Here is a 19,311-nt window from a genome sequence, read left to right as displayed (position 1 = left end):
TAGTATACGGACAGGCTAGTGTAGTATACGGACAGGCTAGTGTAGTATAGGGACAGGCTAGTGTAGTATAGGGACAGGCTAGTGTAGTATATGGACAGGCTAGTGTAGTATAGGGACAGGCTAGTGTAGTATAGGGACAGGCTAGTGTAGTATAAGGACAGGCTAGTGTAGTATAGGGACAGGCTAGTGTAGTATATGGACAGGCTAGTGTAGTATATGGACAGGCTAGTGTAGTATATGGACAGGCTAGTGTAGTATATGGACAGGCTAGTGTAGTATAGGGACAGGCTAGTGTAGTATAGGGACAGGCTAGTGTAGTATAGGGACAGGCTAGTGTAGTATAGGGACAGGCTTGTGTAGTATAGGGACAGGCTAGTGTAGTATACGGACAGGCTAGTGTAGTATACGGACAGGCTAGTGTAGTATAGGGACAGGCTAGTGTAGTATACGGACAGGCTAGTGTAGTATAGGGACAGGCTAGTGTAGTATAGGGACAGGCTAGTGTAGTATAGGGACAGGCTAGTGTAGTATAGGGACAGGCTAGTGTAGTATAGGGACAGGCTAGTGTAGTATAGGGACAGGCTAGTGTAGTATAGGGACAGGCTAGTGTAGTATATGGACAGGCTAGTGTAGTATAGGGACAGGCTAGTGTAGTATAGGGACAGGCTAGTGTAGTATACGGACAGGCTAGTGTAGTATAGGGACAGGCTAGTGTAGTATACGGACAGGCTAGTGTAGTATAGGGACAGGCTAGTGTAGTATAGGGACAGGCTAGTGTAGTATAGGGACAGGCTAGTGTAGTATAGGGACAGGCTAGTGTAGAATAGGGACAGGCTAGTGTAGTATAGGGACAGGCTAGTGTAGTATAGGGACAGGCTAGTGTAGTATACGGACAGGCTAGTGTAGTATAGGGACAGGCTAGTGTAGTATAGGGACAGGCTAGTGTAGTATAGGGACAGGCTAGTGTAGTATAGGGACAGGCTAGTGTAGTATACGGACAGGCTAGTGTAGTATAGGGACAGGCTAGTGTAGTATAGGGACAGGCTAGTGTAGTATAGGGACAGGCTAGTGTAGTATAGGGACAGGCTAGTGTAGTATAGGGACAGGCTAGTGTAGTATAGGGACAGGCTAGTGTAGTATACGGACAGGCTAGTGTAGTATAGGGACAGGCTAGTGTAGTATAGGGACAGGCTAGTGTAGTATAGGGACAGGCTCTTGTAGTATAGGGACAGGCTAGTGTAGTATATGGACAGGCTAGTGTAGTATATGGACAGGCTAGTGTAGTATACGGACAGGCTAGTGTAGTATAGGGACAGGCTAGTGTAGTATAGGGACAGGCTAGTGTAGTATAGGGACAGGCTAGTGTAGTATAGGGACAGGCTAGTGTAGTATATGGACAGGCTAGTGTAGTATAGGGACAGGCTAGTGTAGTATAGGGACAGGCTAGTGTAGTATAAGGACAGGCTAGTGTAGTATAGGGACAGGCTAGTGTAGTATATGGACAGGCTAGTGTAGTATATGGACAGGCTAGTGTAGTATATGGACAGGCTAGTGTAGTATATGGACAGGCTAGTGTAGTATAGGGACAGGCTAGTGTAGTATAGGGACAGGCTAGTGTAGTATAGGGACAGGCTAGTGTAGTATAGGGACAGGCTTGTGTAGTATAGGGACAGGCTAGTGTAGTATACGGACAGGCTAGTGTAGTATACGGACAGGCTAGTGTAGTATAGGGACAGGCTAGTGTAGTATACGGACAGGCTAGTGTAGTATAGGGACAGGCTAGTGTAGTATAGGGACAGGCTAGTGTAGTATAGGGACAGGCTAGTGTAGTATAGGGACAGGCTAGTGTAGTATAGGGACAGGCTAGTGTAGTATAGGGACAGGCTAGTGTAGTATAGGGACAGGCTAGTGTAGTATAGGGACAGGCTAGTGTAGTATAGGGACAGGCTAGTGTAGTATACGGACAGGCTAGTGTAGTATAGGGACAGGCTAGTGTAGTATACGGACAGGCTAGTGTAGTATAGGGACAGGCTAGTGTAGTATAGGGACAGGCTAGTGTAGTATAGGGACAGGCTAGTGTAGTATAGGGACAGGCTAGTGTAGTATAGGGACAGGCTAGTGTAGTATAGGGACAGGCTAGTGTAGTATACGGACAGGCTAGTGTAGTATAGGGACAGGCTAGTGTAGTATACGGACAGGCTAGTGTAGTATACGGACAGGCTAGTGTAGTATAGGGACAGGCTAGTGTAGTGTAGGGACAGGCTAGTGTAGTGTAGGGACAGGCTAGTGTAGTATATGGACAGGCTAGTGTAGTATATGGACAGGCTAGTGTAGTGTAGGGACAGGCTAGTGTAGTATATGGACAGGCTAGTGTAGTATATGGACAGGCTAGTGTAGTATAGGGACAGGCTAGTGTAGTATACGGACAGGCTAGTGTAGTATAGGGACAGGCTAGTGTAGTATAGGGACAGGCTAGTGTAGTATAGGGACAGGCTAGTGTAGTATAGGGACAGGCTAGTGTAGTATCCGGACAGGCTAGTGTAGTATAGGGACAGGCTAGTGTAGTATAGGGACAGGCTAGTGTAGTATAGGGACAGGCTAGTGTAGTATAGGGACAGGCTAGTGTAGTATAGGGACAGGCTAGTGTAGTATCCGGACAGGCTAGTGTAGTATAGGGACAGGCTAGTGTAGTATAGGGACAGGCTAGTGTAGTATAGGGACAGGCTAGTGTAGTATACGGACAGGCTAGTGTAGTATCCGGACAGGCTAGTGTAGTATAGGGACAGGCTAGTGTAGTATAGGGACAGGCTAGTGTAGTATAGGGACAGGCTAGTGTAGTATAGGGACAGGCTAGTGTAGTATAGGGACAGGCTAGTGTAGTATAGGGACAGGCTAGTGTAGTATAGGGACAGGCTAGTGTAGTATAGGGACAGGCTAGTGTAGTATATGGACAGGCTAGTGTAGTATAGGGACAGGCTAGTGTAGTATACGGACAGGCTAGTGTAGTATAGGGACAGGCTAGTGTAGTATAGGGACAGGCTAGTGTAGTATATGGACAGGCTCGTGTAGTATAGGGACAGGCTAGTGTAGTATAGGGACAGGCTAGTGTAGTATACGGACAGGCTAGTGTAGTATAGGGACAGGCTAGTGTAGTGTAGGGACAGGCTAGTGTAGTGTAGGGACAGGCTAGTGTAGTATATGGACAGGCTAGTGTAGTATAGGGACAGGCTAGTGTAGTATAGGGACAGGCTAGTGTAGTATATGGACAGGCTAGTGTAGTATAGGGACAGGCTAGTGTAGTATAAGGACAGGCTAGTGTAGTATATGGACAGGCTAGTGTAGTATAGGGACAGGCTAGTGTAGTATAGGGACAGGCTAGTGTAGTATATGGACAGGCTAGTGTAGTATATGGACAGGCTAGTGTAGTATAGGGACAGGCTCGTGTAGTAAAAGGGAAGATCAATGGGGGGAGGGGGTCAGAGCTGTAAAGAGAACCTGTCACTTTGTCAGTGGGTGACTCTGAATTCTCATGTCGGGGGATGTGACACTTCAGCGGTTTGTCATGTGATTGTTTCTCACTGCGGGGGGGGGGGGTGTGACTCTTGTTGGTATTTTCTTTCTATCACAATTACAGATTCTTCTTTCCTCTCTGTCGGTGTCGTCCACGTTGTGCTCTAATAACACTCCACTCACTGCAATGCCTGGGGGGGGGGGGGTGATGGGGGTTATCCTCCTAATTCTGTCACGTTTCCCCCACAGATCGCTCCCCCCTGCAGGACTCCCAGTTCCTCGTTCACAGCCTGGAAGGGCACAGCGATCTTGTGACGTCTGTCCTCATCCACCACCGATCCATCGTCTCTGGAAGGTGAGACAAGCGCCTGATTTATAGAAATCATTTCCTGGGTGTCAGAGAGTCGTCAGCCCCGCCCCCCCCACATGTCCGGAATATTCATAGGAAAGGAAAAGAAATGGATTGTTTAGGTGCCAATCAGACAAATTACCATATTTATCAGATTATAACACCTTCACTTAGAGAGGGAAGATTCAGGAAAAAATACGTAAATTTTAAATAAGGAACCGTGAAGCAAAATAACGGTAAGTGTCTGTCAATGCAGCCTGATCAGTGCCCATCTGCAGCCTCACCATTGTCATCAGTGCCCATCTGCAGCCTCACCATTGCCACCAATGCAGCCTGATCAGTGCCCATCTGCAGCCTCACCATTGCCTCCAGTGCAGCTTGATCAGTGCCCATCTGCAGCCTCACCATTGCCACCAATGCAGCCTGACCAATGCCCATCTGCAGCCTCACCATTGCCTCCAGTGCAGCTTGATCAATGCCCACCTGCAGCCTCACCATTGCCACCAGTGCAGCTTGAGCAGTGCCCACCTGCAGCCTCACCATTGCCACCAATGCCCATCTGCAGCCTCACCATTGCCATCAATGCAGCCTGATCAATGCCTATCTGCAGCCTCACTATTGCCACTATTGTAGCTTGCTCAATGCCCATCTGCATCCTCACTATTGCCACTATTGTAGCTTGCTCAATGCCCATCTGCAGCCTCACCATTGCCACCAATACCCATTTGCAGCCTCACTATTGCCACCAATGCAGCCTGACCAATGCCCATCTGCAGCCTCACAATTGCCACCAATACCCATCTGCAGCCTCACCATTGCCACCAATACCCATCTGCAGCCTCACTATTGCCACCAATACCCATCTGCAGCCTCACTATTGCCACCAGTGCAGCTTTATCAATGCCCATCTGCAGCCTCGCCATTGCGACCAATGCAGCTTGATCAGTGCCCATCTGCAACCTCACCATTGCCCCAGTGCAGCTTGATCAATGTCCACCTACAGCCTCACAAGTGCCATCAATGCAGCCTCACTATTACCACCAATGCAGCTTGATCAATGCCCATCTGCAGATGCAGCCTCGCCATTGCCACCAATGCAGCTTGATCAATGCCCATCAGCAGATGCAGCCTCGCCATTGCCATCAATGCAGCTTAATCAATGCCCATCTGCAGCCTCACAAGTGCCACCAATGCAGCTTGATCAATGCCCATCTGCAGATGCAGCCTCGCCATTGCCACCAATGCAGCTTATTCAATGCCCATCTGCAGCCTCACAAGTGCCTCAATGCAGTCTGATCAATGCCCATCTGCAGCCTCACAAGTGCCTCAATGCAGTCTGATCAATGCCCATCTGCAGCCTCACAAGTGCCTCAATGCAGTCTGATCAATGCCCATCTGCAGCCTTACAAGTGCCATCAATGCAGCCTCCCCATTGCACCGATGCAGCTTGATCAATGCCCATCTGCAGATGCAGCCTCGCCATTGCCCCAATGCAGCTTGATCAATGCCCATCTGCAGCCTCACAAGTGCCGTTAATGCAGCCTCCCCTTCCTGCTACCTCGGAGGGGACAGGGAGGGGGAGGGACGAGCGCCTACAGATCACATACAGCCAGAATCTCCTGTTTACTCGGCGGCCTCTGTACTACAAAGTCCCGCCTCCTGGGCCGGCTTCTATGATAGACAGAACATTGGTCCAATACCAGCCCAGGAGACGGCACTTCCTATTACAGAGGCCTGCTGAGTAATCAGGAGATTCTCAATGTATGTAATCTGACAGCATCCCCCCCCCCCCCCCCCAAAATCTGAACGCTCGGCGTATAAAATGCATACACGATTTTCACCGATTTTCAGGGTGAAAAAGTGCATGTTATTCACCAATAAAACCTATATAAAAATAGCTAAATTCAACGTTTGTTTTAAAAGCAGCGTTTACAAGTGACATCATCATTCAGTATCCATGCGATTATGGAAGAAATGCTCTCTACATGTTTCACCAAATAATGGCTTCTTCAGGAGACTGACAGCTACTGCCTGTATAATCACTGAATATCAGGAGATGGACAATGGTGGTTCATATGTCGGGGGAGGGTCTCATACAGAGAAACCCATAGAGGAAGATATCAAGATTCCCCCCAAAAAAAGACAATGTATCAAATGCTAATCAGAGGAAAGCGAGAGGAATGAGAAGCGATCCAAGGGGATTTACTAAGTTTCTATTCTCAGTTGCAAATATAAGTGGCGGCTCGTTGTAGGAGAGAGAGGACGTTCCATTCTTCACCACACCCAGATGTACTACATGGGAGGTTTACCATCTTGGTGACATCACAGTGAGAACTTCTATTTACAACTGAGAATAGAAACTTTCTCTGATCAGCATTTGATACATTGTCTTTTTTTTGGAATCTTGATATCTTCCTCTATGGGTTTCTCTGTATATCGCCTTGAGACCCTCCCCCGACATATGAACCACCATTGTCCATCTCCTGATATTCAGTGATTATACAGGCAGTAGCTGTCAGTCTCCTGAAGAAGCCATTATTTGGTGAAACATGTAGAGAGCATTTCTTCCATAATCGCATGGATACTGTATGATGATGTCACTTGTAAACGCTTTTTTTAACAAACGTTGAAATAAAATGTTGCTATTTTTATATACCGTATATATACTCGCTGTGCCCATCTGCAGCCTCGCTGTGCCCATCTGCATCCTCGCTGTGCCCATCTGCATCCTCGCTGTGCCCATCTGTAGCCTCGCTGAGCCCATCTGTAGCCTCGCTGTGCCCATCTGCAGCTTTGCTGTGCCCATCTGTAGCCTCGCTGTGCCCATCCGCTGCTTTGCTGTGCCCATCTGCAGCCTCGCTGTGCCCATCTGTAGCCTCACTGTGCCCATCTGTAGCCTCACTGTGCCCATCTGTAGCCTCGCTGTGCCCATCTGTAGCCTCGATGTGCCCATCTGCAGCCTCGCTGTGCCCATCCGCTGCTTTGCTGTGCCCATCTGTAGCCTCGCTGAGCCCATCTGTAGCCTCGCTGTGCCCATCTGCAGCCTCGCTGTGCCCATCTGTAGCCTCGCTGTGCCCATCTGTAGCCTCGCTGTGCCCATCTGCAGCCTCGCTGTGCCCATCTGCAGCCTCGCTGTGCCCATCTGCAGCCTCGCTGAGTTCAGGACAATTTATACTTCCAAAGGCAGTCCGCCCCCCTATAGTCTGAAGGAGAGTAAACCGGCCCTTTGTTATAGAAAGTTTGGAGACCCCGGTAATAAAATGTTGGCAAGTAATTCTAAAGGCTGTCATTTCGTTCTTTCTTTAAATACCAAACACGTTCTACTCGCCTGCTCTGTGTAATTGTTTTGCACAGAGCAGCCCCCCAATCCTCTTCTTTTTGAGTCCCCCGCAGGCGGTCCTGGCCCCTCCCCCCTGCCGAGTGCCCCCAATAACAAGCTTCTGGTTACAGGGGTACTCGAGCAGGCTTGTTCCTGAGCTGTGCTTTTGGGAAATGGACACACAGAGTGTGGCTTGGCCCCTCCCCCTCTCTCTCCTCATTGGCTGACTGGTTGTGTTTGACAGCAGCAGGTGCCGATGGCTGCTGCCGGGGGGGGGGGGGGGGTGCACCCTTTTTAATGGGACTTCCTGTCCCGCTTCCTGCTTCCTTTTCTTCGGCCGCCTAGGCGACTCCTGCTCTCGCCCTGGGCGGTGTTCCGTCAGATTAGGCGACCCGTCAGAATTTGTAACGGAGGTGACGTTCCGTCGCCGCCATCTTGCTACACCCCGCGCTCCTCCACAGTAATGTTACACTGAGAAGGGGGACAAGCGGACATCTTGCTACACCCCGCGCTCCACCACAGTAATGTTACACTGAGAAGAGGGGGGGTGACCCTTTTTAATGGGACTTCCTGTCCCGATTCCTGCTTCCTTTTCTTCGGCCGCCTAGGCGACTCCTGCTCTCGCCCTAGGCGGTGTTCCGCCAGATTAGGCGACCGGGCACAATTTGTAACGGAAGTGACGTTCCGTCGCCGCCATCTTGCTACACCCCGCACTCCTCCACAGTAATGTTACTCTGAGAAGGGGGACAAGCGGACATCTTGGTACACCCGCCAGAGTTTTGCATTTCACAGTTTTTTTTAACACAAAACGGATCTTATGTGCTTAAAGATTAGGAGATCCGACGCACAGTTTCCATGTTGAATTTTATAATCGGAGGTGTTCTGTCACATTGGTGAGGTCGGCAGGTTTGCTGCGGCTTCTGAATCTTAACATGTAAACAGTCCGTCGGATCTCCAAATCCTGTATTTAAGCACATAACCTTCCTATTAAGCATAAGTGTGGCATGCAAATCTCCGGCGGGTGTACCAAGATGTCCGCTTGCCCCCTTCTCAGTGTATCATTACTGTAGTGGAGTGCGGGGTGTAGCAAGATGGTGGCGACGGGACTTCACTTCCGTTACCAATTCTGACAGGTCACCTTATCTGACAGAACACCGGCCCCTCCCTGCCAGCCATCTTCTGGGACACAACTCGGGTCCCAGAAAATCGGCTGGCCAATAGGAGAGCGCAGTGCCGACTCGCGTGTGAAGCCATAAGCTGCCACGGCCGGGTGCCCACAGTTACTATGACGGTGCTGGGGAGAGGAGCGAGCCTCCGGGCAGCCGCATCGTTGGGGCTGTGAGTGTCGGTATACTCCTCTCCATGACGGTATACTCCTCTCCATGACGGTATACTCCTCTCCATGACGGTATACTCCTCTCCGTGGCGGTATACTCCTCTCCGTGACGGTATACTCCTCTCCATGACGGTATACTCCTCTCCATGACGGTATACTCCTCTCCATGACGGTATACTCCTCTCCATGACGGTATACTCCTCTCCATGACGGTATACTCCTCTCCATGACGGTATACTCCTCTCCATGACGGTATACTCCTCTCCATGACGGTATACTCCTCTCCATGACGGTACACTCCTCTCCATGACGGTACACTCCTCTCCATGACGGTATACTCCTCTCCATGATGGTATACTCCTCTCCGTGACGGTATACTCCTCTCCATGACGGTATACTCCTCTCCATGACGGTATACTCCTCTCCGTGATGGTACACTCCTCTCCATGACGGTATATTCCTCTCCATGACGGTATACTCCTCTCCGTGACGGTATATTCCTCTCCATGACGATATACTCCTCTCCATGACGGTATACTCCTCTCCGTGACGGTATACTCCTCTCCATGACGGTATATTCCTCTCCATGACGGTACACTCCTCTCCATGACGGTACACTCCTCTCCATGACGATATACTCCTCAGCATGACGGTACACTCCTCAGCATGACGGTATACTCCTCTCCATGACGGTATACTCCTCTCCATGACGGTACACTCCTCTCCATGACGGTACACTCCTCTCCATGACGGTATACTCCTCTCCATGACGGTACACTCCTCTCCGTGACGGTACACTCCTCTCCCTGACGGTATACTCCTCTCCGTGACGGTACACTCCTCTCCATGACGGTATACTCCTCTCCGTGACGGTATACTCCTCTCCGTGACGGTATACTCCTCTCCATGACGGTATACTCCTCTCCGTGACGGTATACTCCTCTCCATGGCGGTATACTCCTCTCCGTGACGGTATACTCCTCTCCATGACGGTATACTCCTCTCCATGGGGGTATACTCCTCTCCATGGGGGTATACTCCTCTCCATGACGGTATACTCCTCTCCATGACGGTATACTCCTCTCCGTGACGGTACATTCTGTGACGGTATCGGTATGATATCCCCGTCAACGTTCCCTTCTTCCCATAACGACAATCACCCCAATATTCCACGAGGAGGGATATCCCTGGAATCGCCCAGAAAGCCACACATGAGACAAGCTTACTGCTGGAACAAGACACTTTATTGACACAAAAACTCAGCTTATATGTGGTTACAGCCTGTTAGGAACGCCCCCCTCACACAGTGGGGTTTCCCATACAGATTATAGGAGACAAGTCGGAGCCGACCATGCAGACATGTTTCTTTAGATAAAGACATCAGCGGAGTTAATTACTAGGTGTAACAGCCTGACCACAATGAAGCAATCAGAATAATTAACATGAGCCCCTTATCTAATCATTGTAAACAGTAAGGCCGGTCTCCTTCCCACACACAATAAATCAATTACCATTTGAACTAGGGAGCTGGCTGAGGAAGGGTCATTAACATGTCAATAGCTTGTGACACATGAACCAAGCAGGGAGATTTACACTGACATCCTTCACAATGGCCCCCCTTTTTCTCCCTGCTCCGGCAAACCCGGTTGGACCTTCCCTGGTCCAGTAGGGTTGACGGGTTCAGAGCTTTTAGTCCGAGGTTAACTCCGTTTGGCGTGACTGACCTCCATTGGTAACTGCTTCCGACTCAGGTATGCTACCGGGTCGTCAGATCACACGCCGGTCAGTCCCCAAGTCTTTGTGCGATCTGCAAAGTCACCAGAAGTCAGTGTGAAGACAGCGAATGGGTCTGTGCGCCGCCGTCTAGGTGTCCCGCTATGGGAGGGGGCAGGTTATGGCTCTGAAGTGACAATCACAGGAGATTCATAAAAAGAAAAAGTTATATTTGTTGAAATGCTGTAGCACTGGTGCTCAGAGTCCGGGGGGGGGGGGAGAGGGGACTCAGAGCCCCATAAGGTCAGCCACCCCCTGCTCCCTCCGCAGCCGCTGGTTCTCCTCTTTGAGCTTCTCCAGCTCCATCTCCAGTTCATGGAGCCTGGGGGGGTCAGCCCGCTGTGACCTCAGGTGGTTGTTCTCCTCCTCCATGCGGCTTATGCACTCCTCCAGCTCTATGTACTCACGGATCAGATCCTGCTTGCTCATGTCCTGCAGGCTCTCCACGTGGTCCTTCATCATCAGGAACTGGGTGGTGGTGTAAGGGGCCACCGGTGGGCCCTTGGCGAACATCTCGGCCCGCATCTGGGGCGCCCGCTGCGATTCCATCTCCTCCAGTCGCTTCTTCTCCTCCCAGGTCCGCTGGTTATATGACTTCCAGGACCTCTTCTTCTTGGAGGGTAGCTGGCGGTGCCTCTTTCTGCCCAGCTCCCTCCAAGGCCCCTCCGGCTCATGGCGGTCGCCCATGACCAGCTGACAATGGTGTTCCCTGTTGTCCGTAATAACAGATTGTACCATGAGGGCTTCGTAAGGGGTGCCCAATGGTTCTTCCGGACCCAGCTCCTGGAGATCCCAAGCCGAGTCTACACAATGGGCTGCTGCTGGTGGGCGGTACCCAGGTTGAGACCAATTTGACCTGGTGTTGTCGTTCATGGGGCAATTCTGCTTGAAGTGACCCAACTGTTTGCACCGGAAGCAGCGTTGTTCGTTGTCCTCCTGGCGTGGGTAGCGAGGGCTAGATGTCATCGGTCTGTTAGGCGGTTGGTATCTAGCGGCTGGTGGGTGTGAGGGCGCCGTTGGTTGTGGAGGTTGTACCCGGGGTGTGACCTGGTTTGTCTTGCGAGTATCCGCATATTCATCCGCCAACTTCGCGGCCTCTGGTAGAGTCATGGGCCTGCGATCTCTCACCCAATCTTTGACGTCCGTCTGGATGTGATTGTAAAATTGCTCCAGGAGCATTAGTTGCAAAATGTCCTCTGCGGTGGTGGCCTGGCTGCTGTTAACCCAGTTAGAGGCCGACAGGGACAGCTGGCATGCCCATTCTGCGTAAGAGTCTTTCGTGGTTTTGCGTGAGTCCCTGAACTTCTGTCGGTGGGACTCTGGGGTTACTGCATAACGAGCCAGGAGCGCTTCTTTAACCCGGGCGTAGCTATGGATATCCTGATCTGGCACGGTCCGGAAAGCATCAGAAGCTTTGCCTGACAGTTTGCCTGACAATATTGCAACCCACTCTCTTCTAGCAATTCGGTGCAGGTTACATTGTCGCTCAAAGTCCGCCAGGTAGTTATCAATTTCACAGTCCTTTTCATCAAAAGCTTTAAAAGCGCTAAACGGAATCTTCCTTGCGTCTGCTGTGCTGTACTCACTGTTTGGAGAAGGTGCGGCTGCTTGTTGGACTGCTGCCAGTTTTAACTGTAGCTCTGCGTCCCTTATTTCTTTAGCCTTCTGGAGTTCTGCGTCCCTTATTTCTTTAGCCTCCTCCGCTAACAGGTCCATCACTTTCAGAACCACATCTGGCGTTGGGTTCGGGCCGAACCACGCTAGCTTCTCTCTCATTAGCTTGTTGGCTGGCGATTCCTCCTCCTGAATCACTGGTGTCTCCATCTCTTGTACTGCTGGCGTTGCTGCAATCCCGTCCTCCTGGTCTAGCTCCATTAATTCTGCTATGATGACCCGCTTGGTTTTGTTGCTAGCGATCCTTCCACGAACTTCCAGTAGTTCTTCCAGTGTCTGCTTGGAATCCGGGTGTGAAGGGGAATAGAAGGGAAAAATCCCACTGCTACCAACCAATTGTGACGGTATCGGTATGATATCCCCGTCAACGTTCCCTTCTTCCCATAACGACAATCACCCCAATATTCCACGAGGAGGGATATCCCTGGAATCGCCCAGAAAGCCACACATGAGACAAGCTTACTGCTGGAACAAGACACTTTGACACAAAAACTCAGCTTATATGTGGTTACAGCCTGTTAGGAACGCCCCCCTCACACAGTGGGGTTTCCCATACAGATTATAGGAGACAAGTCGGAGCCGACCATGCAGACATGTTTCTTTAGATAAAGACATCAGCGGAGTTAATTACTAGGTGTAACAGCCTGACCACAATGAAGCAATCAGAATAATTAACATGAGCCCCTTATCTAATCATTGTAAACAGTAAGGCCGGTCTCCTTCCCACACACAATAAATCAATTACCATTTGAACTAGGGAGCTGGCTGAGGAAGGGTCATTAACATGTCAATAGCTTGTGACACATGAACCAAGCAGGGAGATTTACACTGACATCCTTCACACATTCCTCTCCATGACTGTATACTCCTCTCCATGACGGTATATTCCTCTCCATGACGGTATACTCCTCTCCATGACGGTATACTCCTCTCCATGACGGTATACTCCTCTCCATGGGGGTATACTCCTCTCCATGGGGGTATACTCCTCTCCATGACGGTATACTCCTCTCCATGGCGGTATACTCCTCTCCGTGACGGTATACTCCTCTCCATGACGGTATACTCCTCTCCATGGGGGTATACTCCTCTCCATGGGGGTATACTCCTCTCCATGACGGTATACTCCTCTCCATGGCGGTATACTCCTCTCCGTGACGGTATACTCCTCTCCGTGACGGTATACTCCTCAGCATGACGGTACACTCCTCAGCATGACGGTACACTCCTCTCCATGACGGTACACTCCTCTCCATGACGATATACTCCTCAGCATGACGGTACACTCATCAGCATGACGGTATACTCCTCTCCATGACGGTATACTCCTCTCCATGACGGTACACTCCTCTCCATGACGGTACACTCCTCTCCATGACGGTATACTCCTCTCCATGACGGTACACTCCTCTCCGTGACGGTACACTCCTCTCCCTGACGGTATACTCCTCTCCGTGACGGTACACTCCTCTCCATGACGGTATACTCCTCTCCGTGACGGTATACTCCTCTCCGTGACGGTATACTCCTCTCCGTGACGGTACACTCCTCTCCATGACGGTATACTCCTCTCCGTGACGGTATACTCCTCTCCGTGACGGTATACTCCTCTCCGTGACGGTATACTCCTCTCCATGACGGTATACTCCTCTCCATGACGGTATACTCCTCTCTGTGACGGTATACTCCTCTCCATGACGGTACACTCCTCTCCGTGACGGTATACTCCTCTCCATGGCGGTATACTCCTCTCCGTGACGGTATACTCCTCTCCATGGCGGTATACTCCTCTCCGTGACGGTATACTCCTCTCCATGACGGTATATTCCTCTCCATGACGGTACACTCCTCTCCGTGACGGTATACTCCTCTCCGTGACGGTATACTCCTCTCCATGACGGTATACTCCTCTCCATGGCGGTATACTCCTCTCCGTGACGGTACACTCCTCTCCGTGACGGTATATTCCTCTCCATGACGGTACACTCCTCTCCGTGACGGTACATTCCTCTCCATGACTGTATACTCCTCTCCATGACGGTATATTCCTCTCCATGACGGTATACTCCTCTCCGTGACGGTATACTCCTCTCCATGGCGGTATACTCCTCTCCGTGACGGTATACTCCTCTCCGTGACGGTACATTCCTCTCCATGACGGTACATTCCTCTCCATGACGGTATACTCCTCTCCGTGACGGTATACTCCACGCTCACCATGTCCCTCTTCTCCTTTATCTTGTGACAGTTGGGATACCTCGGTACGTGTTTGGGACCTCTTCTCCGCCTCTGAGGTCAGGACGCTGTGCGGGCACACAGGAGCGGTCACATGCCTGGCTTCCGTCTCACCGGGGGAAGCGCAGCAAAGTAAGTGAAAGCCGTGTAATGGAGACGCCATCTTGTATGATGTCATTCCTGTGACAGAACTGATACAATGGGGGGGCACTCTATATACCCCCCATATATACTATATACACCCTCTATATACCCCCCATATATACTATATACACCCTCTATATACCCCATATATACTATATACACTCTCTATATACTCTATATATACTATATACACTCTCTATATACCCCAAATATACTATATACACTCTCTATATACCCCAAATATACTATATACACTCTCTATATACCCCATATATACTATATACACCCTCTATATACTCTATATATACTATATACACTCTCTATATACCCCATATATACTATATACACTCTCTATATACCCCAAATATACTATATACACTCTCTATATACCCCATATATACTATATACACTCTCTATATACTCTATATATACTATATACACTCTCTATATACCCCAAATATACTATATACACTCTCTATATACCCCATATATACTATATACACTCTCTATATACTCTATATATACTATATACACTCTCTATATACCCCAAATATACTATATACACCCTCTATATACTCTATATATACTATATACACTCTCTATATACCCCATATATACTATATACACTCTCTATATACTCTATATATACTATATACACTCTCTATATACCCCAAATATACTATATACACTCTCTATATACTCCATATATACTATATACACTCGCTATATACCCCAAATATACTATATACACTCTCTATATACTCTATATATACTATATACACTCTCTATATACCCCAAATATACTATATACACTCTCTATATACCCCCCATATATACTATATACACCCTCTATATACCCCATATATACTATATACACTCTCTATATACTCCATATATACTATATACACTCTCTATATACCCCAAATATACTATATACACTCTCTATATACTCTATATATACTATATACACTCTCTATATACCCCAAATATACTATATACACTCTCTATATACTCTATATATACTATATACACTCTCTATATACCCCAAATATACTATATACACTCTCTATATACCCCAAATATACTATATACACTCTCTATATACCCCATATATACTATATACACCCTCTATATACTCTATATATACTATATACACTCTCTATATACCCCATATATACTATATACACTCTCTATATACCCCAAATATACTATATACACTCTCTATATACCCCATATATACTATATACACTCTCTATATACTCTATATATACTATATACACTCTCTATATACCCCAAATATACTATATACACTCTCTATATACCCCATATATACTATATACACTCTCTATATACTCTATATATACTATATACACTCTCTATATACCCCAAATATACTATATACACCCTCTATATACTCTATATATACTATATACACTCTCTATATACCCCATATATACTATATACACTCTCTATATACTCTATATATACTATATACACTCTCTATATACCCCAAATATACTATATACACTCTCTATATACCCCATATATACTATATACACTCTCTATATACTCTATATATACTATATACACTCTCTATATACCCCATATATACTATATACACTCTCTATATACTCTATATATACTATATACACTCTCTATATACCCCAAATATACTATATACACTCTCTATATACCCCATATATACTATATACACTCTCTATATACTCTATATATACTATATACACTCTCTATATACCCCAAATATACTATATACACTCTCTATATACCCCATATATACTATATACACTCTCTATATACTCCATATATACTATATACACTCTCTATATACCCCAAATATACTATATACACTCTCTATATACTCCATATATACTATATACACTCTCTATATACCCCAAATATACTATATACACTCTCTATATACTCTATATATACTATATACACTCTCTATATACCCCAAATATACTATATACACTCTCTATATACCCCATATATACTATATACACTCTCTATATACCCCCCATATATACTTTTCCGGCATATAAGACGACCCCCTAATTTTCCAGGAAAATTTTTGGTTTTGGGATATACTCACTGTATAAGACTACCCCCTTTTTTTCAAGCCCCACTGTGCCATTACATGCCCCCACTGTGCCATTACATGCCCCCACTGTGCCATTACATGCCCCCACTGTGCCATTACATGCCCCCACTGTGCCATTACATGCCCCCACTGTGCCATTACATGCCCCCACTGTGCCATTACATGCCCCCACTGTGCCATTACATGCCCCCACTGTGCCATTACATGCCCCCACTGTGCCATTACATGCCCCCACTGTGCCATTACATGCCCCCACTGTGCCATTACATGCCCCCACTGTGCCATTACATTGCATTCCCCCACAGTGCCATCACATTGCATGCCCCCACTTTCCCCCCCACTGTGCCATCACTCACGTTTTGCAGGCCGGTGACAGTCTCCGTCTGCTGCGAGCGTCCATGATTTCAAAGCCGCGCGCCGTCTTCTCAGCGTGTCCTGTGATTGGCAGAACACACATTTTCCCAGTAGCGCCTCTGTTCTATGGTCCGCCAATCACGGATGCCTTCTCATCTCGTCCGAGGATGAGAAGGCATCCGTGATAGGCGGAAAACAGAACAGAGGCGCTGCTGGGAAGATTTCTGTTCCGCCAATCACAGGACAGCGAGGACGTGCTGAGAATACGGCGCGCAGCTTTGAAATTATGACGATCGCAGCTGCACGGAGACCGTACCCGGCGTATAAGACGACCCCCGACTTTGGATGCATTTTTTTGCATCCAAAAAGTCGTCTTATACGCCGGAAAATACGGTATATACACCCTCTATATACCCCATATATACTATATACACTCTCTATATACCCCAAATATACTATATACACTCTCTATACACCCCATATATACTATATACACTCTCTATACACCCCATATATACTATATACACTCTCTATACACCCCATATATACTATATACACTCTCTATATACCCCATATATACTATATACACTCTCTATATACCCCATATATACTATATACACTCTCTATATACCCCATATATACTATATACACTCTCTATATACCCCATATATACTATATACACTCTCTATACACCCCATATATACTATATACACTCTCTATATACCCCATATATACTATATACACTCTCTATATACCCCATATATACTATATACACTCTCTATATACCCCATATATACTATATACACTCTCTATATACCCCATATATACTCTATACACTCTCTATACACCCCATATATACTATATACACTCTCTATATACCCCAAATATACTATATACACCCTCTATACACCCCATATATACTATATACACTCTCTATATACCATATATACTCTATACACTCTCTATATACCCCATATATACTATATACACTCTCTATATACTCTATATATACTATATACACTCTCTATACACCCCATATATACTATATACACTCTCTATATACCCCATATATACTCTATACACTCTCTATACACCCCATATATACTATATACACTCTCTATATACCCCATATATACTATATACACCCTCTATACACCCCATATATACTATATACACTCTCTATATACCATATATACTCTATACACTCTCTATATACCCCATATATACACCACATGAGCGCCCCCTGTATTCAGTCTGTGGGGGGAGAATTATTGTTGGTCGGGAGGTCAAATACTTATTTTCCTCCATGTATAACATTTGTATCATGTGATCTCTCTGGAGTTTTGGTTGATATTCTGTCTCTATCATATAAAATACACCTATGAGAGAAATTATATTCATTTCTATGTAACGATCTGCAGGGGAGACGATCGGTATTTTCTCTCATTGTATGTCCAGTGCAGCTTTACATTGTAGCCAATCCGTTTCCTGTTTTTGTTTTCTTCTGGGACCCGTGTGTCTCCCAGAAGACAGCGGGGGAATGGAGGAGGGGCAGGACATGGTATAGATCGACGTGGATACTGCGGAGATCTTTCACAGAAAGTGGGGGCAAATACCGGTATTAGACGAGTGTCTGCTCCCCCATGAAAGGTGCCAAATGTGACACCGGAAGCGGGGGGGAGGGGGGGGGACCCGGATCAGCGGAAGTTTTTATTTTTGGGTGGAATTCCACTTTAATAAAAATTCCCTTTCCTTTTCAATCTGCAGATCTGTGATTGATATTCCCAATTTAAAAAAAAATAAAAAACATTTTTTTTCCTCAGTTTAGGGTGATACGTATTCTTCTACATTTTTTTGGTTAAAAAAAAAATCGCAATAAGCGTTTATGGATTGGTTTGTGCAAAAGTTATAGCGTCTACAAAATAGGGGACAGTTTTTATGGCGTTTTATATGGCTTTTTTTTTTTTTAATACTAGTAATGGCGGCGATCTGTGTGTTTTTTTTTTTCTGCCGTATTGCGACGTTGTGGCGGACAGGTCAGATTCTTTTTACACAGAGATCGGTGCTATAAATATGCCCTGATTACTGTATAAGTGTCAGGGAAGGGGTTAACCACTAGGGGGCGATCAATGGGGTTAACGGTGTTCCCTATTGTGTGTTCTAACTGGGGGGGGGGGGACTCACTATAGGAGATGACAGATTGTGTTTTCTAGACAGGATCTGTCCTTCTCTCCTCAGGGGTTTACACACACAAACCCGCCCCCGTGCTCGTGCACGCGATCGCGCCGGCCACGCGCATCGGGTTCCCCACCGTGCAGGGGGCACGTGCGCCCTCCAGTGGCTCTCATGGGCAAAGCCGTATATGTACGGGATTGTGCCGCAGTATATCTGCGTGAACCGGTTATAAGAAGAAGCTGATTGGCTCCCATGCAGAGCTGCACCAGATTTTTCACTCTCCAGTTTTAGTAAATCTCCCCCCCCCCTCCCAATATGTT

At 47.3% G+C, this 19,311-nt stretch overlaps 1 protein-coding gene across 1 annotated transcript in view; it reads left to right on the top strand.

Moving 5' to 3' along the window:
• LOC120946601 (F-box/WD repeat-containing protein 7-like) overlaps positions 1-19,311 on the top strand; it is a 46,252-nt gene that overhangs the window by 13,709 nt on the left and 13,232 nt on the right. Inside the window, exons 5-6 of the mRNA XM_040361157.1 lie at positions 3,760-3,865; positions 14,210-14,328. Coding sequence (XP_040217091.1) covers positions 3,760-3,865; positions 14,210-14,328 — 225 coding nt within the window. The remainder of the gene's footprint in view (positions 1-3,759; positions 3,866-14,209; positions 14,329-19,311) is intronic.

The sequence above is a fragment of the Rana temporaria genome, chromosome 8 (genome assembly GCF_905171775.1).
Source record: "Rana temporaria chromosome 8, aRanTem1.1, whole genome shotgun sequence".
NCBI classification, from domain to species: Eukaryota; Metazoa; Chordata; class Amphibia; order Anura; family Ranidae; genus Rana; species Rana temporaria.
Note: the sequence above shows the minus strand (reverse complement) of the source record. Positions and strands in the feature narration are given on the sequence as shown.